Source organism: Syngnathoides biaculeatus, chromosome 11 (genome assembly GCF_019802595.1).
Source record: "Syngnathoides biaculeatus isolate LvHL_M chromosome 11, ASM1980259v1, whole genome shotgun sequence".
Lineage (NCBI taxonomy): Eukaryota > Metazoa > Chordata > Actinopteri > Syngnathiformes > Syngnathidae > Syngnathoides > Syngnathoides biaculeatus.
Window position 1 is genome coordinate 27,119,040 of NC_084650.1, and position 27,927 is coordinate 27,146,966.

General features: G+C 45.0%; 3 protein-coding genes and 1 pseudogene across 3 annotated transcripts in view; 1 reads left to right on the forward strand and 3 right to left on the reverse strand.

The window, feature by feature from the left end:
- On the reverse strand, positions 1-27,274 carry LOC133508531 (uncharacterized). The gene is made up of 5 exons (XM_061834700.1): positions 27,155-27,274; positions 2,663-2,858; positions 2,240-2,584; positions 1,082-1,192; positions 1-997 (listed from the first exon to the last, which is right to left on the reverse strand). Exons 2-5 carry the CDS (start codon positions 2,709-2,711, stop codon positions 906-908), a joined length of 597 nt encoding a protein of 198 aa, XP_061690684.1. The 5' UTR covers positions 2,712-2,858; positions 27,155-27,274; the 3' UTR covers positions 1-905.
- LOC133509271 (5S ribosomal RNA) lies at positions 5,087-5,205 on the reverse strand (annotated as a pseudogene).
- Positions 6,065-9,878, reverse strand: arsia (arylsulfatase family, member Ia). Its single transcript, XM_061834696.1, has 2 exons — positions 9,565-9,878; positions 6,065-7,822 (listed from the first exon to the last, which is right to left on the reverse strand). Exons 1-2 carry the CDS (start codon positions 9,876-9,878, stop codon positions 6,424-6,426), a joined length of 1,713 nt encoding a protein of 570 aa, XP_061690680.1. The 3' UTR covers positions 6,065-6,423.
- tcof1 (treacle ribosome biogenesis factor 1) overlaps positions 26,410-27,927 on the forward strand; it is a 10,339-nt gene continuing 8,821 nt past the window's right edge. Inside the window, exon 1 of the mRNA XM_061834697.1 lies at positions 26,410-27,102. Within this exon, the coding sequence (XP_061690681.1) occupies positions 26,995-27,102 (108 nt within the window). The 5' untranslated portion in view covers positions 26,410-26,994. The remainder of the gene's footprint in view (positions 27,103-27,927) is intronic.

Genomic DNA, 27,927 nt, shown 5'->3' on the forward strand with positions numbered 1-27,927 from the left:
CCACCAGTTTTATTGAACAACAGATGCACATGAAAGTGAGCTAGTAACACAAAATAATAACAAAAAAGAGACAAGCGGTCGACATGCATAATGACAAAAACAGTCAAAACCTAGATGAGATGGACATTGTCATTGCAAAAGGAAGATGCCTCGCTATGATAACTAATCAAGTTAAGGAAAACAGTAACCACCACCTCAGAAGAAACAGAAAGTTTTTTATTGAGTCCACAATGAGACTAAGATTTTCCCTCGCTGGTACAGTATTGTATTACTCTTTAGTGTTCCAAAATCTCAGGTGTGAATCTAAACTAGGTGTCTTAAAAGTGGTGCTATACCTTTCCAATCCCATTTACTGGAAGTTCAATTTGACACCTCATGGCAAAGAATTTTCGCTGCGGACTAAATATTTTGATAGTATAAAAATGCATCTATGTTGCAAATCATGCAGTATTTTGTGTCTTAATCGCAACCAATAATTTGCTCCAGTATATGCAGTCATTGTAAGAGAATAGATGTGATGGGCCATATTGATTTTATTTGAACATGATGATCAAAATTCATGAACGTTTCTTCCACATTAAACTGTACACTAGTTGTCGTCAAAAAGATTTGTAATGGAATATCTAATTGGATTTTGGTTTCATGTCACGTGTTACACAATGCAAGGATAGCAATTATTAAGCAGTTGGTAAGCATTTCATTAAAAATAAAATATAAGCTCAACTATTACATAGTTAGAGGGGGGAAAATACTGTGCATGTACACACTGTACTTCTGAATAGTTACAAAAACTTAAACATGTAAACAGATGTTTATATACTGTACGTTACAAACATAGTGATCAAATAATGTATAGTATAATACAACATGTAAAATAGTGCAGTCATTCTACAATATTTGCTGTTTTAATTTAGTCCATGAGGATAATTGTCTTGCATGTGGTCACTCGTTTTCCAAAATTCTACTGTGGTCTTTTTTTTCTTGGCTTTGTCTGAACCTTGTCAGAAAAGTCAGAAAAATAAAATGTTGCCATTTTGTCAGAGTAATTTATTTATTCAATACGTCAGTGAGAGAGTCTTACCTGACCTCTTGTTTCGCCTTCTTTTCTTATACACGCAACAAGACACAACTACAATTACCAGTAAAGCAGCCAATGCAGCACAAACTGGAATTATGATTGAAAAATGATTTTCTGTAAGGAAGACATAACAATTGTAACCATAAAATACAAATTCGCAATTCAGGTAACACTCAAAATGGTTATGAATGAGAAACAAGACAGCGGAACCTGCAAAATCGAAAATCATCACAAAATTGGAAAAAAAAGATTGCATTTGATTTTGGAGCTACGATGGAACTGATCGCTTCTACGATTAAGTATGAATGGACATTTAGACAAAATAGTAGCCACAGATTCTAGCCGGCTGCTCATCACAGCATCGTTCGACATTGCGAATGTTAACCCTGGAAAACCAAAAAACTCCGTACAACCCGTCTGAAGTAAAGTTTTTGTTTCAGAAATCGACAACTACCACATGCGTTTTACTGGAATTACGGTAATTTCCATTGCAACTAATCACAATCGGATGCATATTTAATACATCGCAAACTCAACACTCATCCTGTATACATCCTCAAACATGTCTGCGTTCATTATTTCAAGTTAACATGTTGCCAATATGATTTTTGCTCGATTGTGACTGTAAAAATGGGATAATTGCAGGAAGAGGTCCAAGATTCAGAATTGATTCAAGTTATTATCCATCCATCCATCCATTTTCTGAGCTGCTTATCCTCACAAGGGTCACGGGGAGTGCTGGAGCCTATCCCAGCTGTCAACAGGCAAGAGGCAGGGTACACCCTGAACTGGTTGCCAGACAATTGCAGGGCACATAGAAATAAACAGCCGCACTCACAATCACACCTCGGGGCAATATAGAGTGTCCAATTAATTTTACATGTATTTTGGGATCCATGCAGGCACGGGGAGAACGTGCAAACTCCACACAGAACTCAGAACTGTGAGGCCAACGCTTTCCAGCCGATCCACCGTGCCGCCTAGACTAATAGAAAGATGACTTTTTTTTCCAAATTAGCATCTTAATTGCTGAATCTGTATTCATTTTGAATACCCTAAATAAAAAATTATTAGTTTTAATCGTGAACCAGAATTAAAAAAAAATCAATTCATAAAAAAATGTTAATGATAGCATTTTTGTTTGAAGTTTTTGCTACTTACCTAGGACATCCAGTTCCACTGTGGCAGTTTTGACAAGTTGCCCATTCCGATCAAAGACTTCCACTATGTACTGACCAGAATCAGTCCTCTCAATGCTGGAAATTTTTAAAGTCCCATTGTTAATGAAGAACTCTGTTCTATTTCTGAAGGCTTCTTGTATCATGGGCTTTTCTTTTTTCACTGTAAAAACAACAATGGGCCCACTGGGGAGCATCTTCTTACATCGCAGCTGTAGGCCACTCACGTCAAGGATCACTTGGATGGAGATAGATCCCCCAAGAGTGACGGAGCAATGGGAGTTCTCCATGGTACCGTTACATTTAGATTCACCAGGAGTAAGGAAAGCTGCCAGAAGAAGCAAAGCATCACGTTTAGACGAGTTTGACAATATTATCCACGCATTATTCCAGATGAAAACATTACCGTGTGCTGGTCCACCAATCAGCAGAAGAAGAATGACAGCCTGCTCCATATTCCTCCCTTCGATGGTAAGATTGTTGCAGAGACGTAGAATAAACAGTATTTTAACAGGAAACGGGCAAGTCGAAAAGGAAGGAAGTTGAGTAAAATCTCTCACTTCTCCTTTGAAGGCCTGTAACTGTCTGTTGAGTGATTAAATCTACAAGCACAGTTTCAAGATGATTGCTTGTAACTCCCTTCTTTCAACAAAGAGAAAGCAGAAGAATGGAACGATATTGGGCAAAATGGTGCATCATGAAAACATCTTTATTTGGCCAAGTATGTTAAAACACAAGGATTTTCCATTCATCCATTTCCTGCGCCGTTCATCCTCATGAGGGTCGCAGGAGTGCTGGAGCCCATCCCAGCTATCGTAGGGCACACAGAGACAGACAACAGTCGCACTCATAATCACACCCAGGGGCAATTTAGAGTCCCCAATTAATACATGTTTTGGGGATATGAGAGGAAACCAGAGTGCCCTAAGAAAACCCACACAGGCATGGGTTGAACATGCAAAGTCCCCACAGGCGGGGCCAGCATTTGAAACCTAGACCTCTGAACTGTGAGGCAAAAAAACAGTTGCATCACTGTACAGCCCACAAGGAATCTGTCTCTGGTAATTGTCCATCCATCCATTTTCTTAGCCTCTTATCCTCATGAAGGTTGTGGAAGTGCTGGAGCCTATCCCAGCTGTAAACGGGCAGGAGGCAGGGTACGCAAAAAAACTGGTTGCCAGCCAATCACAATCTGGTAATTGTATAAAAGGATAAATGTAAAGTCGAACAGATTTTTCTTCAATGATATCTGAAATATTATTCTATTAAGAAATTAGACCGGCATCCCTGAATTGTGTTGTGGTCGATAGCACAGTTTTTTTTGTTTTTTTGTTGTTTTTAAATACATTGTTTTTAAATACTACATTCATTCACTCCATTTCCCCATGCGACTGCAATGATTATATTACTGGTTCTTAAAGGGCCACTGTCATGAAATGCATGATTTTTAGTATGTTATTAATGAAAAAAACGGCAGCCAATATGAGCCCATGCGTTTTTTCCCCACCACAAAACATGATTTTGACGTATACAGCTTTTTGTAATTCCCGCCATGAACATTTTCTCAAGCGGTTTGTTTTCGAGAAGAAGCAGGAAGTCACGTACATGGCAGGACCGCCCTCAAGTGGACTCGTTTCTTTCTATTAGTTTTACCTCCGGGAAGGTAGCTCGTTGTTCCTTCATGTTAGCCAAAATGGCGGCTCGTTGTATTGCTGGACATTGCTTGAACACTCGGGAGGATGGATTCACCCTTCACAAGTTTGCAAGAGACCCGGTTCGTCGTGAAAAATGGATTGCACGGGTGCAGAGGACGCGAGCTTCATGGGTTCCAAATGACAGGGAGGTGTGTATACAGCAACTCAAAAATAATAATAGTTTGGGGCGGACCGCGTAATCACTCTCTCATAACTCTAACAAAAGATCCGCATACGTGTGACAAGTGTGTTAAATGTGTAAATGTGCACGTCGGATGGCATCGCTTCGCCAGCGAAGGCTGCGCGTTGGGCTCGCAGACGGCGGCGGCTAGAAACAACGCCCTGAAGCAGCCCAGCTCGGCTCCGTGATAAGCCACCTCGGCGCCGAAAATGAGCCACACCGGCTGAGGCGCCACATCCGCCAGTCACGGCTTCGGCAAAGGCTGCGCATCGGGCTCAGAGACGACGGCGGCTCTGAACAACGCTGCCGACAATGCAGCACTCAGTCGCCAGCGACAACGATGCAGTAAAGTGCCCCGGCTCGACGGCGTTGTTCATCGCGTACTGTGGCGGCTATGAACAATGCCCTAAAGCAGCCCGGCTCGGCTTCGTGATAAGCCACCTCGGCCCCGAAATTAAGCCACACCGGCCGGCTGCGATGAGCCGCGATGGCTCATCTCCACCGCGGAAGTGAATCGGACGGGGAGGCAGTTTGCCCGTGAAAAAATAGGGTAATATTGCCTCGGTAACTTCACTCGGTTGTGTGACGTTCTCTTCTTTGAAAAGACCTTCCGTGTCAGAAGGGGCGCGTTCGTCTCCCATAGCAGGGTCCACGTGTTTTCATTTCAATGTCCAGGGTGACATTATGGACAGGGGATGCAGCCAATATGGCAACCACTTGGATGTCGTAGAATGACATTTCTGCAACTTTGCCCATGGATGAAGCGCTCTCCGCTCATATTTATTTTTGTCATCTCAGATGAACGCATATTTGTTCGGCAACCCTTCTGCATTTTTGCCGGGGAGAGAATCTTACAGCAGTGATTTCCAACATTTATAGAGCCAAGGCACATATTTTACAATTGAAAAATCCCACGGCACACCTGAAGAGCACTCACAGCACACTGGGAATCACTGGCTTACAGCACCCAGTATTCTCAGGAAGTGTCCCATCCAAGTACTAACCAGGGTCAAACCCACTTAGCTTCCAAGATCTGATGAGATCGGGCGTTCTGAGGATAGCATGGCTGTAAGCCATTACTGGTTTTTAATGTAAATCAGAAAATAGTTCCCTCTGGCAAAATGTCAACTCGATAAATAAATCTTTCCAACCGCCCTGTTTGAAATTCTTGACCACGCCATTGTTCTAATGTATGTTGTATGTTTTGATTGTGACTTTGACACATAACTGGTAATCTTAATATAACCAAATGTTTTAAAATGGTTTCACTTGTAATGTTAATTTGAAGGGATTTTTAAAAAAAAACACTATTTTGAAACGAGATTTCCTTTGATTGAAGATTAAACATATACAACATACTGTATATACAGTACTACACATACACTAGACAATACATGAATATATTGAGAAACAACAGGAGCCTTTTTGCAATAGGAATCTGAAAATATATTTGGAATTAGCTTTTGTAAAATAATTTAGCATGGGCAGTGCTGATGTCTGTCATGACTAGCTTCATAGATTGATAAATGCACATTTTACCAGAAAGTAAATCATCATTTGCTGAGGTAGCAGGGTGTTCCTGTACAGTGAAAGCGCTCCAATACAAAACAGACTCGGCCGAAACACACAGTGCTTTAAATAAAAGTCTACAATGAAAACATTAACACAAAAAGTAATACATTACAATATATTGATTGAATGGCATCATCTCAATAAGAAAATGCTCCTGGTTTTGGACAACATGTGAGAAGATGTTATACTGAATTGTACTTATGAATTGTGTTTACGGTAAATACAATGTTTAAGACAATATTCTTTTCATTCTTCAGAATTATGAAATAGTGTCGAATGCAAATGTATGGTAAACGGATAAACCAACATTTTATTCCAAGAAAAAAGTTCTGAATCACATACAGTACTTGCATCTATTTTCCAATCAGACAAAAAATATATATTTCCAAACATAGCGGTGGCACTTAAGTGCCATCTTTCTGCCAAGAAACTACATTGAAGTGAGTTGACGGGCTTCATTTAGACAAATAATGGGATGTCACCGTCTTGTGGCATCTTGGTGCCAAGAAACTACGTTGAAGTGAGTTGAAGAGTGACATTTACTCAAAAGTAGTGTTTTGCTGCTATTTTGTGCCATCTATAACCAATTAAAAACTTATTTTTAGGGGGTGTCGATTACTAACAGATTTTTGCTCATTTTTTTATTTGTTTTTCCCAGCAGAGCTTGGTCCTTTCCCCCTGCAAAATAGTGTACCCGTGATATTGATTTATGCCTTGTATTCAAATCCTATTCGACATGATTCTCGTGTTGAGTCTCCTGAAAAATGACCTGCTATGAGATAGTTTAAGCTTGTTTTTCCAATCTGTATTCTTCTTCGGATAAAAGGAGCCCCAGCTGTCCTCTTCCTCATCTCCCACCCAGGGAACCCAAGCACCGCCATTGAGGCTAGGGTCAGCCCGTTGGTCTTCTGATGGGTATCGTACTGGGATGGCGGTGCGGTTGTAATACACCAGTCTTGCCAACAACTCTTTAACAACATCTGGTCTCTTTTCGGAGAGGTCAAAACGTTCATAGGGGTCTCCAGAGATGTTGAACAGCCATACGGATTTCCTGGGTTCAGTGTGCCTCTCCAGGTTCCACCAGCTTCCAGGGAAGCTCGGAAGCATCTGGGGTGGGGTCCAGTCTCCGTAACCAGGATCTCCTGTCAGTAACTTCCAGTCTCCAGCTCGGATGGAGGCCTGCACAGCTGTATTCCAAATTCCATATCCCTTCTGAAGGGAGCCACTGCGAGCGCGGTTATAGAGAGGGTCAATGTTGTGCAGGATCTCGAATCTGGGAGACTCCTTCCCCTCGCTGATGGCTTGCCAAACATCATATCCATCCAGACCATTAGTAAGGGACTCATTTCCACCTGCAAGGCGTACCAGTGTCGGGTACCAGTCAGTGATGTGCACCAGGGCTTTACTCACCCTCCTCTTCTTCATCAGCAGAGGACTGTGGACAAATCCCAAACCTCTGACTCCACCTTCCCAGTAGGTCCCTTTACGCCCCCGGAGTGGCCAATTATTGCCGCCAGACAACGGTTGTCCACCATTATCCGTAGAAAAGATGATGACACTGTTCTGATAGTAGCCATACTTACGTAGGGCGTATGTAATATTCCGAACCGCCTCATCCACCACAGAAACCATGGCAGCGTACTTCCTGCGGGCCACATTGCCCAGCCCTCGATACGGATAGATGTACTCTCGCGGGGACTGCAAGGGGGTGTGAACAGCTTGAAAGGAAAGGTAGATAAAGAGTGGCTGAGAGTGGGGGTCATGGGTTGCCAGGATTTTGCGGACCCTCTGTGTGTACAAATGGGTGGAGTATTTTCCCTTCTGACCCCAGGCTACTGTCTCATCTTCGTGGAGGTCAAAACCACACAGGCCCGGACCATCACAGGACTTGTAGGTGTAGTAATTGACACTGCCAGTTAGAGAGCCAAAATATGTGTCAAAGCCACGTCGTGTTGGCAGGCACTCTTTCTTGTAAAATCCCAAGTGCCACTTGCCCACCATGTGGGTGGAGTAGCCGAGCTCCTGCAGCCTCTGAGGCAGGGTGACGTGGTGGAAGGGTAGACAGTTAGGCTGGCGGGGTCGGATGATTGAGTGCTGAAGGCCTGTGTGAATCTGATACCTGCAGGATGATTACATAACAGTGACAGATTGACAGATGTGCTGTAATATTGGTTTAACCAAATTAAATGTTGTCCTTTACATCTTGTTTCAGCAAATTATTTTATCTCACACACTCATTGTAAAAGCATTGGTTAGTCTAAATGTCAATGATCACACCAGTTTACCAATTTACAGAAGCCCCCAGCTTTTAAATATTTTGCCAGAGGCAAATTGCTGAATACAAAGAATAAGGCTATACACCTGAAGGCTCTGGTAAAGCGGATATGTTTTTATGAAGTGACTTTTTAAAACAACTTGCTCAAAGTACAGTGTCTGGCAAGCAGACTAGCACCTGTCCAACAACTGGCTGCCATTTTCGCATTTTCCCCACAGCAGAACTTTAACTGTGATCTTCCTGTGGCAAAGCCGGAGACCTGCAGATAAACTAATGCCACCCCCAGATTAGTGGGCCACAAGGCCAGAAGGCATTGTTTCTGACTTTTTTATTTCAAAGCCAATTCCCATGCCCCTGTCCGTATGACAACATCCAGTATGATAAGGAAGGAAGAACAGAGAATACCAACCAACAGTTAGCTTTTAAAGTTTTGGTGTGTAAAAATGACTTTCAATGAATTCAAATGTTGGTATGAATTCCGCAATGAGATACAATACAATCTAGAATTTATACTAAACCTATTGGTTAGTCATTTAACAATTATCAAATAAATCTGCATTTTAGTTAAAGGGGAAATCCAGTGCCTTGCATGAAGAGTGCATCAATAGGTCATGTAATATGTACCCTATTTTGACAATGTGATGTTAAATCCTCTCTCATTTAATAGTGTTTTAAGAAGATTTTTAATCGACAATTACGAATTTTCAGGGGCGTTGCCATTTTCGGGAGTCACATGATCTACGTGGGCGTTTGTGACGTGTACCGTGCCTTTTTAAACGCTGGATTACATGGGACACCATTATGCCCAGCACTGATTTATGCTGAGCTTTCAGGTGGAGGAGGTCTTTAGCTGAGTTTTGGTGGTAGTAGAGGCCTTTAGCATAGCTTCAGCATCTGGGGCTAACGGCCTCCGCCGCCTGGAAGCTCGGCTCGCGGCCGCCACCCAACCTCGCTCGTCAGACTCTGCATCATTCCCGTCCGAAGAACCATCCACGGCTGCCGGCCCGGAGCTCCCAGGGGGCCTTTGTTTACACATTTATGTCGCGCGTAGACATCAGAGTAGTCAAAATCCGAGTCATTCCGCCCGAAGAACCATCCGAATATTCAACATTAATTACAGCCACAGGTTCAAATCTGTATGGAAGTATTCCTCCGTCTTCCTGATCAACCAATACTGCTATTTCTTCATCAGATGAGGATAAATCCAAGAAATCGGCGCTGGGCATAATGGTGTCCCATGTAATCCAGCGTTTGGAGCGGCACGGTACACGTCAAATACGCCCGCGCAGATTATGTGACTCCTGAAAATGGCAGCGCCCCTGAAAATTCGTAATTGTCGATAAAAATCTTCTCAAAACACTATTAAATGAGAGGGGATTTAACATCACATTGACCTATTGATACACTGTTCACGCAAAGCACAGGATTTCCCCGTTAAAATGCAATTATAATCAGGTTCACGAGAAACTAAACTTTCTAAATCACCCCTTAAACTTCCATACTTTTTTTTTTTTTTTTTCACACAACAGATTGTGTTTAAAACCCAAAAGAACTGTGCAGTGTGGACTATGAGAGAGCTACTGTACCTCCCAGTGATGAGTTGGCTTCGGGATGGAGTGCAAATGGGCTGGATGTAATAATTCTCCAGCTTCACCCCATCAGAAGCCATCTTATCCAGCACCGGTGTCTTTATATCTGAGCTGTGATAGCCTATATCGTTGAATCCCTGATCATCAGTCATAATGAAGATTATGTGAGGAGGCTTTGGACTGAGTGATCCCTCACCAAAAGTCTGATCTGGCTCATTTTCCACCTGATTGGAACCATTCAAATCCCAGGTTAGGTATCCGAGGCTGAGAAGACTCATCACAGAAAATCCGGTCAAAGCTGTTGTAGCCATTGCTATTTATCTAAAAACCAAACAATCCAGTCTCCGGTCTGATGTCACCAAAGCATCTTGCAGTCATTAAAAAAAAACTACCGTGCTCTGATATCTCAAAATTGAAAGTTTGTGTGCCTCGGCTACACATTCAGTAGAGTTCATCGCCGCTTCAAAATGTTTAAAAGCTCCTTGGAAAACATTTTCCTTCCCCTAGAGGTCCCGTTAACACCGCCCATATACCTTCCAGCTTGGCTGAAAAAACATCAACTTCCTACCACCTTCAGTCACACACCCACACACAAACACTAATGTTTTTACTCGGGCCAAATAAGTACTAAGTCATGAACTAGATCAAATTCCAGCTCTGAGAGTTTAATGTACTTGTAAACAGGCAGGAAGCGGTAAGCCTTACTTATGAATTCAAGTTGAAATATTGAGGCACGCCTCCTTATCAATTAGCTAATTAATCTGAGATCGTGCTAGACGTCAAGGACAAATTGTGGGAACGGTTTGGCCAAAGTTTGAGGGAATTTGTTGTAGACTATGTAATAACAATAAACTCTCATCATATTTCTGTCAGAAACCAGCACAATAATTTCCCTAGAATGTACTATATGCCTTGTTGAAATATACATGGTTTTATTTAATGGAAAAAAAACACCATCTCTGCATTCATGAGATGATACATGCTCCAGGTGACCCAGATAATGAGAAAGTAAAGAAAAATATTACTTGAGACTTGGGGTCAGAGACAGACAGACAGACCCTCAGTCAGAAAATGTAGTTTGCGGTGGAGATTTGAGTCGTGGGGCGACTGCAGTTTGGATGGACACAATCGTCAACCCTGTTTCACAGAAAACCTCTCACATACGTTTCCTTAATATTGCTGCTCTTTTATGATTACTGTAGAGCTATGATGAAAGCTTTCCTTTCCTTGTCTTCTCCTTTAATGTTTAGCAATTAAATTCTTCAGATGAAGCTGTGAACTTCTACCAGAATGACAGTTTAAGGAAACTCATTGAACCTCAGTGTACTGTATATGAGTGTGTAAGGAAAAGGTGTTAAGCAGCAGTGTAAATGCTAATGCCGAAGAACTTGAGAACTTTGTGACGCTGCGGTTTACAGATTAAATAGAGATCTGCACAAGTCTGTGCAAAACATCTGAGAGTAACACATCTTAAATTGCTAATGTTGATATTGGCAGCAGGATAACTCGCAGGTATGAAGACTGCTGGGCAGCTTATGAGTCTCCTGTAAAGGCCAAGGAAGTTTGCCTGTGGATGTTTGCTGAGCCATGGATGCAGGAACTGAGCCAGCGAAAGTGACAGCGTTGAAAGCAAGTCAGAGTAAAAGAGGGGTGCACCTGAAATTTTCACTCCCTTGTGTAAAGTTACAGTGTCCCAGAGGCAATACTATGGAGAGATAGAGACCCACTGGCCTGAAAGATACAAAGTGTTACAGTTGGCAGAAAACAACAAACCCAACTAAGACGACACGCCAGACAGTAAGGTTCTTGTGTGAAAAAATTAGTCTCCACATCAATGGAGATCAATGTCTTAAGGTAACAGAACCAAAAAAATATATTTCCTATTTACATACACTGACTCACCGTGAATCAGCACTGTAGTGTTATTTAAGAAAACATAACATAGTAAGAAAATGTGATATCTAACAGATTGAAGTGATTAATACAGAATTGAATAGGAACTTGTAAAAAAAAAGTGTACACTACAAGATACATCTTCTTTTCCTTTCGGCTTGTCCCGTTAGGGGTCGCCACAGCGTGTCATCTTTTGCCATCTTAGCCTATCTCCTGCATCTTCCTCTCTAACCCCAACTGCCCTCATGTCTTCCCTCACCACATCCATAAACCTTCTCTTTGGTCTTCCTCTCGCTCTTTTGCCTGGGACCTCCATCCTCAGCATCCTTCTACCAATATACTCACTTTTTCGCCTCTGAACATGTCCAAACCATCGAAGTCTGCTCTCTCGAATCTTGTCTCCAAAACATCCAGCTTTGGCCGTCCCTCGAATGAGCTCATTTCTAATCCTATCCAACCTGGTCACTCCGAGCGAGAACCTCAACATCTTCATTTCTGCCACCTCCAGTTCAGATTCCTGTTGTTTCTTCAGTGCCACTGTCTATAATCCGTACATCATGGCCGGCCTCACCACTGTTTTGTAAACTTTGCCCTTCATCCTAGCAGACACTCTTCTGTCACATAACACACCAGACACCTTTCGCCAGCTGGTCCAACCTGCTTGGACCCGTTTCTTCACTTCCTGACCACACTCTCCATTGCTCTGTATTGTTGACCCCAAGTATTTGAAGTCGTCCACCCTCGCTATCTCTTCTCCCTGTAGCCTCACTCTTCCCCCTCTACTTTTCTCATTCACGGACATATATTCTGTTTTACTTCGGCTAATCTTCATTCCTCTCCTTTCCAGTGCATGTCTCCATCTTTCCAATTGTTCCTCTGCATGCTCCCTGCTTTCACTGCATATGACAATATCATCTGCGAACATTATGGTCCAAGGGGATTCCAGTCTAACCTCATCTGTCAGCCTATCCATTCCCACTGCAAACAGGAAGGGGCTCAGAGCTGATCCCTGATGCAGTCCCACCTCCACCTTAAATTCCTCTGTCACACCTAAGGCACACCTCACCATTGTTCTGCTGCCATCATACATGTCCTGTACTATTTTAACATACTTCTCTGCCACACCAGACTTACGCATGCAGTACCACAGTTCCTCTCTTGGTACTCTGTCATAGGCTTTCTCTAGATCCACAAAGACACAATGTAGCTTCTTCCGACCTTCTCTGTACTTTTCCACGAGCATCCTCAAGGCAAATAATGCATCTGTGGTACTCTTTCTAGGCATGAAACCATACTGTTGCTCGCAGACACTTACTTCTGTCCTGAGTCTAGCCTCCACTACTCTTTCCCATAACTTCATTGTGTGGCTCATCAACTTTATTCCTCTATAGTTCCCACAGCTCTGAACATCCCCTTTGTTCTTAAAAATGGGAACTAGAACACTTTTCCTCCATTCTTCAGGCATCTTTTCGCCCGCTAGTATTCTGTTGAATAAGTTGGTCAAAAACTCCACAGCCATCTCTCCAAATTGCTTCCATACCTCTACCGGTATGTCATCAGGACCAACTGCCTTCCCATTTTTCATCCTTTGTAATGCCTTTCTGACTTCCCCCTTAGTAATCATTTCCACTTCCTGGTCCTTCACTCTTGCCTCTTCAACTCTTCCTTCTCTCTCATTTTCTTCATTCATCAACTTCTCAAAGTATTCTTTCCATCTATTTAGCACACTACCGGCACCAGTCAACACATTTCCATCTCTATCCTTAATCACCCTAACCTTCTGCACATCCTTCCCATCTCTATCCCTCTGTCTGGCCAACCTGTAGAGATCCTTTTCTCCTTCTTTCGTGTCCAACCTGGTGTACATGTCTTCATATGCCTCTTGTTTAGCCTTTGCCACCTCTACCTTTGCCCTACGTCGCATCTCGATGTACTCCTTTCGCCTCTCCTCAGTCCTCTCAGTATCCCACTTCTTCTTCGCTAATCTCTTTCCTTGTATGACTCCCTGTATTATGGGGTTCTACCACCAAGTCTCCTTCTCCCCTTTCCTACCAGATGACACACCAAGTACTCTCCTGCCTGTCTCTCTGATCACCTTGGCTGTCGTCGTCCAGTCTTCCGGGAGCTTCGGTTGTCCATCGAGAGCCTGTCTCACCTCTTTCCGGAAGGCCGCACAACATTCTTCCTTTCTCAGCTTCCACCACATGGTTCTCTGCTCTACCTTTGTCTTCTTAATCTTCCTACCCACCACCAGAATCATCCTATATACTACCATCCTATGCTGTCGAGCTACACTCTCCCCTACCACTACTTTACAGTCAGTAACCTCCTTCAGATTACATCGTCTGCACAAAATATAATCTACCTGCGTGGTTCTACCGCCGCTCTTGTAGGTCACTATATGTTCCTCCCTCTTTTGGAAATAAGTGTTCACTACAGCCATCTCCATCCTTTTTGCAAAGTCCACCACCATCTGCCCTTCAAAGTTCCTTTCCTGGATGCCGTACTTACCCATCACTTCTTCATCGCCCCTGTTTCCTTTACCAATATGTCCATTACAATCTGCACCAATCACAACTCTCTCGCTGTCTGGGATGCTCAGAACTACTTCATCTAGTTCCTTCCAGAATTTCTCTTTCAACTCTAGGTCACTTCCTACCTGTGGTGCATAGCCGCTAACCACATTATACATAACACCCTCAATTTCAAATTTTAGTCTCATCACTCGATCTGATACTCTTTTCACCTCCAAGACATTCTTAGCCAGCTCTTCCTTTAAAATAACCCCTACTCCATTTCTCTTACCATCTACTCCGTGGTAGAATAATTTAAACCCTACTCCCAAAATTCTAGCCTTACTACCTTTCCACCTGCTCTCTTGGATGCACAGAATATCAACCTTTCTCCTAATCATCATGTCAACCAACTCCTGAGCTTTTCCTGTCATAGTCCCAACATTCAAAGTCCCTACACTCAGTTGTAGGCTCTGTGCATTCCTCTTTTTCTTCTGACGCTGGATCCGGTTTCCTCCTCTTCTTTGTCTTCGACCCACAGTAGCTGAATTTCCACCGACGCCCTGCAGGTTAGCAGTGCCGGGGGCGGGCGTTGTTAACCCGGGCCACGACCGATCCGGTATAGGATTCTTTAGATGAACACTCATATTTGTTTGGCACAGTTTTTACGCCGGATGCCCTTCCTGACGCAACCCTCTGCATTTATCCGGGCTTGGGACCGGCCTACAGATTGCACTGGTTTGTGCCCCCATAGGGCTGCATTACACTACAAGATACATATATAATCTAAATCTTTAGACTGTTTTTCAGCAAAATCCATCCATTTTCTATATTACTGTAATTTCTTGTGTATAATATGCTCTCATGTATAATACACCCCACCAAAATCAGGAATTCCCTTTTACCTCTGTGTCATACAAACCATTCATTTGGTAGTATGTATGATCAAAACATGAAGTTCTGCTCTGTGTGCAAGCGCTTACGGTCGTGTCGGTTTCTCGCAATCCATTTTTACTCAGGTTTGCCATAGATGGTGATTGACTTTAAAATCGGTGATCAATGATAAGGTACTGTAATCCATCTATCCATTTTCTACCCGTTTTCCAGGTCGGGTCACAGGGGAAGTAGCTTCAGCAGCGATACACAGACTTCCCTATTCCCAGCCACTTCTTCCAGCTCATCTGGAAGGATCCCGAGGTGTTCTCCAGCATGTCCTGGGTTGTCCCTGGGGTCTCTTTCCAGTGGGACATGCCCAAAACACGTCACCAGGGAGGCGTCCAGGATGCATCTGAATCAGATGCCCCAGCCATTTCATCTGGCTCCTCTCAATGTGGAGGAGAAGCGGTTTGACATTGAGCCTCTCCCGGAAAACCGAGCTTCTCACCTTATCTCTAAGGGAGAGCCCAGACACCCTGCGGAGGAAACTCAATTCGGCCGCTTGTATCCGGGATCTTGTTCTTTCAGCCACGACACACAGCTCGTCCCCGTAGGTGAGAGTAGGAACGTAGATCGACTGGTAAATTGAGAGCTTCGCCTTTCGACTTAGCTGCCTCTTTACCACAACAGACCGATACAAAGTCCGCGTTACTGCAGACGCTACTCCGATCCATCTCTCGATCTCCGGGTCCATTTTTCCCTCAACAAGACCCCAAGATACTTGAACTCCTCCATTTGGGGCAGGATCTCATCCCCGACTCGGAGAGGGCATGCCACCCTTTTCCAACTGAGGACCGTGGTCTCGGATTTGGAGGTACTGATTCTCATCCCAGCCGCTTCACACTCGACTGTGAACTGCTCCAGTGAGCGTTGGAGATCACGGCTTGATGAAGCCAACAGAACGACATCATTTGCAAAGAGCAGAGATGCGATGGTGAAGCCAACAAATCGGACACACTCTACGCCAGGGGTCCACAAAGCGGTGCCCGCGGGCGAGTGGTATCCCGCAAGGACCATATAAGGCGCCTGCGAGGTACAGTATATTCTAAAAATACCATAGACCACAAATTGTTACTATTATTTGTGCTTTAAATTCTGAATCTGACTTGCTTACGTGAATTAAAATTTTAAAATACCTGTAATGTTATTTACTACCATAGATTAAAAGTACTTCATACGATCGGTGGTCACGAAGTGACCCTCAGCCTCAAAAAGGTTGCTGAGCCCTGCCCTACGCCTACTAGGTACTGTAAGTACTACAATATTGTTATAGTACTGTTGAAAAGAGTAAAGTCTTACTGGATAGGAAATCGTTGCATTTCCTGTCCAGTATAAGCTCTCATTAGGTTTGTTTATGTTGAACTGGTGACAGCTACTTCACTGTTGCCTTCTACAGTGATCACATTCTTCTTAAAAGCAGCAGAGTAATTTGCCCTTTTCCTCAACATTTTTTTTTTTTTTACTTGGGAGATGTCCTGCTTAAAATGGTGGTACACGAAAATAAATTAAAGTGAAGGATAGAAATAATCCTTGCTTGTCCGCCTGGACTCCGGCCAGGAAACCTCAGGAGAATTGGCTGATGTTCAAACATTTCAGAAATCACTTCACTTCCCTTGTTCACAGACTAAGTCTGATTTCTATGTTGATGAAATGACATGTAACCTAAATGATCAAAAGAAGTTTTTGAAAGTAGCCATATCCGTCTTTGGTGATGAACCGCTGAAGATTTGCCTAATATGAAAGTCTGCTTATGTTCTTACTCTTCTGAAAAGTGTTGATCTCTCTGTAGCTGACAACTATAGACCGCTCTCTAAATTGTGGGTCCTCTGTGATTTAGAAAAGTTGGTTCATGAACAACTCAAATGCTTTTTAGATGCTCATGCTCTCACAATCTCAGTCAGGTTTCTGTAAGCAGCAAAGAAAAACAACACATACCTGGTCTTCCACCATCACCTTTGAGGCTTACATTGTATTGAAGTATGTCTTATGCCCATATTTAGTCACGACTAAATATGGGCATAAGACATACTTCAATATACACATGCAAGACCTCCTCTTTCCACCTCAGGACCATCAATAAACTCGGCCCCACATTCATACTCTCAGACACCAAAAAGCTTGTCCACGCCTTTGTTTCCTTCAGGCTGGACTATTATAACCCACTGCTAATTGGGATCTGCAGCAAGTACATCCATTAGCTTCACCTCAGTCAAGATTGTGCTGCTTGGATCCTGATGAGCATGAGGGAAAAAAAACGACCATATCAAACCTGTCCTACTCAGGATCAATTAGAAGATCCTGCTGTTGTCCCACTAGTGTGTTCATGGCAATTCTCCCTTCTACCTCAAAGAACTGGTTAGCCCCCATCCCTCCACATGGTACCTCTGCTCTGCCCAGGCCAATTTCATTCAACCTTCCAGAATGAGGCTTATAACAATCAAGGATCGTGCTTTTTGCCTGGCCGCTTCCAGTCTGTGGAATGCTCTCTCCGACAACCTAAGGTCGCCCCAGGCTGCGGATTCTTTATTATTTATTTCTTTAGTTAGAATTTATTATTTATTAAGATCTACAAAATTTCAAGAAAATACAGATCATTCAGATCAAGGGTGATCTGGAACCCATTTCACCTGACTTTGCAGTGAGAGGTTAGGTACATCCCTGAACTGGTTGCCAGCCAATCAACCAGCACATACTGGATCACCTAACAACCATTAACATTCTCATTGACACCTATTGACAATTTAGAGTTTTTAATTTACTTAACATCAGATGTTTTTGGAGGACAGGTACCTGGAGCAAACCGAAGCAGGCACAGGGAAAATATGCAGACCCTACACAGGCATGCTGGAGCCAGAATGCTAACCTCTACTCACTTACATCTATCAATCATCTGAGCACCACAAACACTCATACAACAACATACCATGAAGAAAACTGATTTTTTTTAAAAAATACTTCTTCTGCACTGCAAATTACATGCCATATGATATTTGGTTACAGTAATAACATCTTATCATACCTGAACATGACTAACTATAATAATTCCTCTTCCATCAAAACTGCAATTTGTATTTTTTTTTTTAAAGCACATCTGCAACACAGTTCTGAAGACCGCGTTCAAATCCAGCCTCATCTGTGTGGAGTTTGCATGTTCTCCTGGTATCTCTGTGGGTTTTCTCTGGGTACTGTCATGCTCCTGGCATCCTGCCCAGGCTGGGCGTGGCCAGCCAATTAGTCGGCACACACCTAGACCTTGTTTCGGCTGATTACACCCGGTACTTATAGGACGCGGGGGACAAATAGTCCTCCGCCAGGTCGTTGACTCTCATGCCTCGTTCCCGCACTCCCGTATACCTGACCTACCATGTACCGACCCTCGCCTGTTCCCTGATCATCCTAGTAAGCCTGCCTCTTCTGATACTGCTGCTTTTCCTGACTGACTCGCTGATCATTGAAAGGCTTTCTGTACACTACCTGCTTCCCTCTGAAGTCGTGCATTTGGTTCCACCCTCGAGCCTCGTTCGTGACAGAACGATCTGGCCACAACATGGACCCAGCCGACTCCAAAGCCATCCGCCGCTCGTTACATTTCCAGATCAGACCCCTGGCTGAGCAGGAGGCTGCTCTTCAGGTAACGAATCAACGTTTCCATGAGATCTATGCCCGGATGGAGCTGTGGCTAGCATCCCAAGCTAGAGCGGCTGCTACGCCGACGATGGTCACTCCGCCTGTCGCTCCGAGTCCACCCGTTCCGCCTGTTACAGAGCCCTCCCGTGCCAGCATAACTCTGCTCTCCCGACGGGAACGTTTCTCAGGCGACTCAGGCAACGTCAACCCCTTCCTTGCGCAGTGCGACCTCCATGACGGGAAGGGCGGAGGCGTGGCCCAAAGCAGAATGGAGTTGCGACTCGGAGATCTGCCGTTCATGGACGACGTTCGTTTGCACGCTCACCCAAGTATTCCGGTACGTGGCTCCGGAACGCAAGGCGCCGGCCTCACTCATGACAATTTGCCAAGGCAGTCGCCGCGTATCAGACTACGCTATCGAATTCCAGATCCGGGCTGCCGAGAGCCGGTGTGGAACAAGGAGGCTCTCCATGACGCCTTCTACCAGGGACTTTCCCCACAGATCCATGGTTACCTCATTGCTGTGGATCTTCCTCCTTCGCTGGACGCTCTCATCGCACTGGCCCTCAACGTGGATCAGCGCTTGGCCGTGCAGAGGCAGATGGACGGCATGACCGAGGAGGAGACGGAGAGGCTCAGCCCGGTCACTTCCCGGCCCCCTACGCTGCTTACTACGACGGAACACATGCAAGTGGAGGGGCTCGGCAGCTCAGCGGAAGAGCGCTTACGCCGGCGACGAGAAGGGCGTTGCTTCTACTGTGGTCGTCTTGGACACTTAATCACCCGCTGCCCGGTTCAACCGAAGCGCTCCGACCTTAGGATTTCTATGCCGGTGAGTGTGCGGCATACTGTCGCTGAGTCAGGGCGGTCGCTTTTGCACCTCACCGTGGGAAAGGACTCTCACTCATGCCTAGTGACCGCGTTCATTGACTCCGGTTCAGACGCTAACCTAATAAATCCCCGGGTGGTCGAAGCGTTGCGTGCGGCGACCTTCCCCACACAGCGTCTTTGTATTGCTTACGCCACCAACGGCAAGTTCCTCTGCCGGATTACACGCCGCACACAAACCTTACGTATGGACTTTCCGGACACGCACACGGAGCGCATTAGTTTAGACGTTTTTAACTCTAGCAGCAGTGATATAATCCTGGGGAGCCCGTGGCTCAAGAGACACAACCCCCACATTGACTGAGTCACGGGTCGGATAATGGCATGGGGTGAGGACTGTCACAAGCAGTGTCTCGCCGCTCGGGAGGACTGAGGGATTCAAGTTGCTGAACTGAGTACCGCTTCCGAATTAGCCATGGTGCCCTCTTGCTACCATGATTTAAAGGACGTTTTTTCTGAGTCCAAGGCAAAATCTCTGCCGCCCCATCGCCCTTATGACTGTGCTATCGAACTCCTCCCAGGCACCTCACCTCCCAGAGGGAGACTGTTCTCTTTGACAGGACCGGAGCACCAGGCAATGAGGGATTGTGTCAAGGAGTCGCTGGCAACCGGACTCATTCGCCCGTCGTCTTCACCAGCCGGTGCAGGGGGTTTTTTCGTCAAGAAGAAGGATACCACTTTACGACCCTGCATCAACTACCAAGGATTGAATGACATCACGGTCAAGAACAGGTACCCCTTGCCCTTAATCACTACGGCCTTTGAACTCTTCCAAGGAGGCCAGATCTTCACAAAGCTGGACTTGCGCAGCGCATATCATCTGGTGCGGATCCGGGAGGGCGACGAATGGAAGACGGCTTTCAACACTCCCACGGGGCATTACGAGTATCTTGTAATGCCCTTCGGACTGACCAATGCCCTGGCCGTCTTCCAAAACTTTATTAATGACATGCTTCGGGAGTACCTCAACAAAAACGTATTTGTATACCTTGACGACATTCTTACCTTTTCAGCAGACCTGACCTCCCATATCCGACAGGTCAGAGAGGTGCTCCAGCGTCTCTTGCAGCACCAGCTGTTTGTGAAATGGGAGAAGTCTGAGTTCCACCGAGCATCCGTGTCCTTTCTGGGCTTCATCCTGACAGAAGGGGAGATACGGATGGATCCTGGGAAGATCGACGCAGTGCTTCGGTGGCCCACCCCCGCCAGCAGGAGGGAGGTGCAGAGGTTCATTGGCTTCGCAAATTTCTACAGAAAGTCCATTCGTAACTTCAGCACCGTGGCCGCCCCTCTGCACACCCTAACTTCTCCGCACAACGTTTTCGAATGGTCCAGGACCTGCCAGGAGACCTTCAATAAACTTAAGGCTAGTTTCACCACTGCACCCATCCTCATTATCCCGGATCCAGATCACCAGTTCGTGGTGGAGGTGGACGCGTCGGACTCGGGAATCTGAGCCATTTTGTCGCAGAGTAGTCCCAAAGACGGAAGGATCCACCCATGTGCGTTCCTGTCTTGGAAGCTAACCCCGGCAGAGAGAAACTACGACATGGGGGATCACAAACTGCTGGCGGTCAAGACATCTATGGAGGAGTGGCGGCACTGGCTGGAAGGCTCACAAGTACCGTTCGTGGTCCTCGCCGACCACAAAAACCTAGAGTACCTGAGGACTGCAAAGCAGTTGAATGCCCGTCAGGCCAGTTGGGCTCTCTTATTCACCCGCTTCCGCTTGACTCTGTCCTTCCGCCCAGGTTACAAGAACAGCAAGCCGGACGCCCTCTAACGAATCCACGAGAGGGAGCGCACGGAGTCAGTAGCGGCTCCTATCCTGCCAGAGGCGTCCTTTGTGTCCGGCTTCACCTGGGCGGTCAAGTCGCGGGTGAAGGAGGCCCTGGGAGAGACACCGCTGCCCACAGATTGTCCGTTTAATCGCCTGTTCGTCGTTCTATCACTTCGGGGAGACGTCGTCAATTGGGCCCATTCGAACAAGGCGGTCTGCCACCCGGGTATGGCAAAAACTCATTCTGTGGTCGAATAGAGATTCTGGTGGCCTAACCTCAGCAAAGACGTGAAGGAATTTGTCAATGCCTGCCCGGTGCATGCGGCCAATAAGACGTACCGTTTACGACCGGTGGGAGAGTTGCGGCCTCTGTCCATCCCTTTCCGCCCGTGGTCACACATCGTGTTGGACTTCGTCACCGGCCTATCGCCCTCTCAGGGAAACACAGTTGTGCTGTCTGTAGTGGACCAATTCTCCAAGATGGTTCACTTCGTGCCACTTCTGAAGACCCCGTCGGCCAAGCAGACAGCCCAGCTAGTGTTGGACGAGGTCGTCCACTACCACAGGTTCCCCCGGGACATCGTCTTGGACAGAGGTCCGCAATTCAGCGCCCGCTTCTGGAAGGAATTCTGCACCCTCATCGGCGCTTCGGCTAGTCTAACTTCGGGCCTTCATCCGGAGTCTAACGGCCAATCAGAGAGGGTAAATCAGGAATTAGAGACCGGACTTCGATGCTTAGCATCTAGGGACCAGAGCACGTGGAGCCAGCACCTCAAATGGGTTGAGTATGCCCACAACTCCCTACCCTCCGCCTTAACAGGTATGGCTCCACTCCACGTTGTCCACGGCTATCCTCCCTCTCTGTTTCCCTCATAGGCCACAGACTCCGCGGTGCCGTCGGCCCTGGCAGTGGTACGGCGCTGCAAACGGACCTGGTTGGCAGCCCGGAGGATGCTGCAGCGCATGGGCCACATCTACAAGTCCGCACCGGACCGCAAACTAGAGCCGCACCAGAACTCAGGCTGGGGCAGCGAGTGTCGCTCTCCACCAAGGATCTCCCGCTGCGGATGGAATCCCGCAAACTTGCTCGCAGGTTCGTTGGTCTGTTCCCGATCACCAAAATCAATAACCCGGTCGCCGTATCGCTTCGACTACCCAGGACGATGAGGGTGCACACTACGTTCCACGTCGGCAGACTACACCCGGATCGTCCTTCGCCCCTGGCTCCTCTGGCCAAACCCCTCCTGCCCCCCCGCATGGTGGACGGCGGGCCGGTGTACACAGTGCACCGGTTGCTCTCTTCCCGCCGCAGAGAAAAGGGGTTCCAGTACCTGGTGGATTGGGTGGGATACGGACCGGAGGTGCGCTCTTGGATCCCCTCGCGCTTCATTGTGGACCCTCCCTCATCGAGGACTTCCACGCAGTCCATCCAGACGCTCCTGGACCATCGGGAGCCAGGCGTTGAGGGGGGGGGGGTACTGTCATGCTCCTGGCATCCTGGCCAGGCTGGGCATGGCCAGCCAATCAGTCGGCTGCACACCTGCACTGTGTTTCAGCTGATTACACCCGGTACTTATAGGATACGGGGGGCAACTAGTCCTCCCCCAAATCATTGATTCTCATGCCTCGTTCCCGCACTCCCGTATACCTGACCTTCCGTGTACCGACCCTCGCCTGTTCCCTGACCATCCTAGTAAGCCTGCCTCTTGTGATACTGCTCCTTTTCCTGACTGACTCGCTGATCATCGACCACGGACCGAATAAAGGCTTTCTGTACACTACCTGCTTTCCTCTGGAGTCGTGCATTTGGGTCCAGCCTCGAGCCTCGTTCGTGACAGGTACTATGGTTTCCTCTCACATTCCTTTTACTCAGAGTCAGCTGAGCTGGGCGCCAGCATGCGCAAGACTCGAGTGAGAAAAATCAGCATGGAAAATTGATGGATGGATGTTAAAACTCTTCCCGCGACCCTTGTGAGGATAAGTGGCTAAGAAAATAGATGGATGGATAGATGAACAGATGTTAAAACTCTGACATGACAGCAGAATAAAATTTAAACTATCATTTGAAAATTAAATTATGATTTTACAGGCAGCACAGTGGAGCAGCTGGAAACCATTGGCCCCACAGTTCTGAGGTCCCGGGTTCAATCCCGGACTCGCCTGTGTGGAGTTTGCATGTTCTCCCCATGTGCATGGGTTTTCTCCGGGCACTCAGGTTTCCTCCCACATCCCAAAAACATGCAATATCAATTGGGCAATTTAAATTGCCCCTAGGTGTGATTGTGACTGTTTGTCTCTATGAGCCCTGCGATGGGCTGGCAACCAGGTCACGGTGTACCCTGCCTCCTGCCCAGTGACAGCTGGGATAGGCTCCAGCACTCCAACCCGCATGATGATAAATGGCTAAGAAGATGGATGGATGGATGGATGGATATTATTTGACAAATGGGTTCGGCAGAAAAGAATAGCCAATTTGTGGGTGTAAAAACACAAAGCATGACAGAAGAGACGTCACTCATTTTGTCACTCAACTTGTTCCCATAAGCCTTTGCAGAGGCACACAGCAACCTTCCACAAAAGTAGACAATACTGCATCTTTTTTGCCATCTTATTTAACTCTAGTTAGCAACAAAAGTTAAAAAGAAGGAAATTGACTGCTCTCTACAATCCCCAATTCCCAGAATGTTGTGATGTGATGTAACATGCAATTTAAAACAGATAATGATTTTCAAAATCTTTTCAAGCTATAGTAAGTTGAATAGGCTACAAAGACAAGATATTTAACATTCAAGCTCATGAATGTTACTGTTCTGTTGCAAATATTCTTTCACTTGGAATTTGACACCCGCAACGCATTCCAAATAAAGATGAGACAAGAGCAACAACAACAAAAAGAAGACAGGAAAAGCTGCCAATTTTAACAAAAAAAAGTGTTTCATGACATTAAAACTGAAGCTATGGGAGTGTTTTTGACCACATTTTCTGTTCCTCCTATCAGATAGCTCATTGCAGTACAGAGATAGCCAGTGCCTTTTTCAAGCCAATTCCCCAATCCTTACAGGTTTATAGCAATTTCTGTGTCATACAGATGAGAAGAGGGTCAAGCAGAAACAGGGCGCTGCAGTTGCAATGTGTCGCGGTCACCAGCAGATGTTTGGATTTGGCTGAAAGAAGAGGCGCTGTTATTGAATACAGCTGCTCCCGTTTACCACGAACACTGCCTCCTTTCTAATCAGCACAGCCTTTCCAGTAAATGTGCACACATTGGTATACCTTTGACTTGAATTCTCAGAGGACTGGACGGACGTTTTCGCTTTTCCTGTGCGGCAGATCCCTTGCCAAACATTTTGGAAAAAAAAAAAAAAAGGATTAAATTTAGGGACCATAGATCTCATACAAAGATGTGTTTGTTTTAAGAATGTTGTCAACATGTTTTTTTTTTATTGTTGTTTTTTATTCCTTCTCAATACATAAAAAATACTAATTCTGAACTTCGTAAAAGGCACTTATAGAGACATTTCACCGTCTGAACATTTTGCAATCAATAATTGAATGATTAACACTTCTGTGTGCAATAAGACTTGTCCCCTTTCACATTTTTTGGGGGGGGTTTGTGTGTTGTGGAGGTTTAAATTAAAGTTATCGGTCAAAAACATCCCCTCGACTCAGGTAGTTGGATGGATTTGGGAAACATTTGTCTGTAACTTCGTATGTAATAGAAATTCTGGTTGTACAGAAGCTTTGCTGCAAAGCTTTGCTTGGCATCAGTTGGCTCAAACTTGCATACTGCAATAAAAAGCTACAAGAAAGAGGTTTCTTAGTCAGTAGTATGGTACATAAATGGAAGGGAATGGCACATCTACCAGCCAATGTTAATGTGAATGCAAAAGATTTACGTCACAATCACAGCTTCATGTACACTCCCATAGAGCAGTGATTTCCAAACTTTTTCATCTATTTATGGAAGCCGCGTATAAAGACAAACCGAAATATCATTTGATGGCAGAAAGTGTATGCTTGACCTGTGTATCCACTTTTTGTGACACTTTTCTTTGGTGGTGTGCCGTGAGATTTTTCAAATGTCCCGAGCTACGCCAAGCTTGTCCCAAAATGATTTATTAGGTTTCCTCGTGGTACCATTCTTTAACATTTTCTCATATTGGAACTACCCAATGATCTAAAAAAAAAAAAAGACTGGATGGCTCATTGGCCACCAAAACTGACGTCGCCATCCACCATCTTGATACTCCCAAAACAACCACGCCGATTAACTGCGAAAAAGCGATGTAAATGTTTTCCCAAACTTCATCAGTGGATAAGCATGAAAACACATTTTCCGTGAAATTTTTTATGAATTTCATTATACAGAACCCTGCAAATTGAATTTGATTTTCAATTGCGAGGAAACAAGTTTAAATTTTCTGTCTGAAATAGGACGCCGCAGAGACAACAAATGAACAATGTGTTTAGCGTGTATTTTCCCATTGTGAGTCCTTATTTCCAAAAATACTTCAAACTGATTGACTTAAAATTAAAAGTTTTTATGACGAAAAAAAATGCTTAGTTTTTTGCTATGTTATGATGATAGTGCTTCACAGCGTATTTTGGGAAAAGTTAACATTTCACGGAAATCAGGCCCTAGGTAATATGCAAGGTTTCTTGGTTGTCACGGCGTTATACGTCTTTCCTTTGCACTTGCGTTTTTTTTTTTTTTTTGGTTTACCAAGTCAAATTAAAAATCCTTCATGTTACCAGAGCTGAAAAAATGTCAAGCTCACGCGACCAGTTTTAATTCTACATGCCAAAATTTTCGGAAAAACCCCACCATAATCCAACCTGTAAACCATGTCCTCCACACGTTTTGGGAGTACCACGATAGCGGCCAGTGGCTTCAACCAATCGACATACCACTCGATGTGTATACGCTATATCCAGTCATTTTTTTTTTTTTTAGATCAGTGGAACTACCCTTGTCTTCAGGAACTACCTATCCTCCAAATACTTCCGGTTCATTTCGAGAGGTAACAATGCGAAAGTTTCTCAACAAAACGACGACAAATTTCAATAAGTAGCTCCGACACGCTTATAGATAGGGTTCCAATGACGTCACCACAGTCCTTAGGCCAATCGGATAAATTAACGATAGAAAAAAAAACTTCACACTTCACCTATCACCTGTGTTCTCTGACCTCTATGACACACAAGATGGCGTAATTAGAAACCCCTCTATTTTGAGCTCAGTGCTGAAAGCGATGCAAAGCTCGGGAAGACGTCAGAACATTCAGTGTGTGTCGACGGCCAAAAAAAAAAAGAACCAAGAATGCAACTACATTGTGCTTCATACGGTTGCGTAAAATGCTGTACAACTGCGACATGGGAACTGAGGAGTCCCTTCCACAAATTAGTTTTTTTTTTTCGGGGGAGCCTATTCAAATGCTTTGTATGACAGCAAACGCTTTGAGATAAAAAAAAAAATCGGATAATAGTTTTAGAAATGAGCAAATTAACAACTTCATTTCAGTGTCCATGCATTGCGTACTAGGGGAAGACTGACCTTTCCAACAGGGCCATTACATAGGCACGTCGTTTGGTTGTGCTGCTACGAGACGCGAGCCGATCTAGCGTTCAGACCATGTGCATCGCAACTGGAATTTCTTCCTGGGTTCAGAGTTGAATCCGAGTACACGCGAGTATCGAAGCAGTTAGTGTTGAGTAACTTTCTCGTCTAGCCCAGGTTAAAGCATTATGCCAGGAACGTGAGTGTTTACGGTTGTCCATTGCGAGCAGAACATGTCTGTGAACTCGTTTAGTCACGAGCTAATCGTGCTTATTTTTCGCTACTTGAAAGAGAATGGCTTCCACTCGGCTGCGGAGGAGCTTCTGAGGCACAGCCCACAGGTACGCGCAAACGAGGAGAAAATAAAGGGACAGGCAACGGAAAGTTACTTACCTGTATGGTTGTCCCTCAGAGAGTGTGTGGAAAGTGGACGTTGGACATAATGTGGACAGGGCTTCCAAATGGTTTTATTACTTGCGGTGTTGGGAAGTAACAAAATACACTACTACGGTATACCTACCGTTTTTCGTTACCGCCCGTAAGCAGATTTTGGCGGTAACTCTACTTGAGTATTTATTTGTTCTTGACTCTACGTTTGTAAGGAATTTGGACTTTCTGGTCTTATTTTTCAAAATAGGCTCGTTACTTTTTGATTTTGTGCACTGTGATTAAGTCTTTTGAAAAAGTTTGTTACGTACCAACTCAATGAATGTGTATCTATGGATATGTATCTATATCTCTATAGTATCTCTCGATACACGAACAAAACGAGCCCTGGTTTGTCCTCTGATTGCCCAAGATAACGTTTATTTCTAACTCTCACGTGACAAGGAGATTTGCTTGGAAGGGCGATGTTGGAATTAATTTTCAAGCCTCACTTTTCAATAAAAACTCGATTTTTGTGAGCCTACCTCAACCAAAATACACTGAGCTAAAATATAAACGAAACACTTGTTTTTCTTCCCATTTTTTTTTGTGAGCTGGACTTGAAGATGTTGAACTTTTTCTACACACACAAAAGGCCATTTCCCTCCAATATTGTTCACAAATCTCTTTTGATCTGTGTTTGTGAGCATTTTTCTTTTGTAGACATAATCCATCCCACCTCACCGGTGTGACATGAAGATGCCGATTAAACACCATGATTATTACGCAGGTGTGCCTAC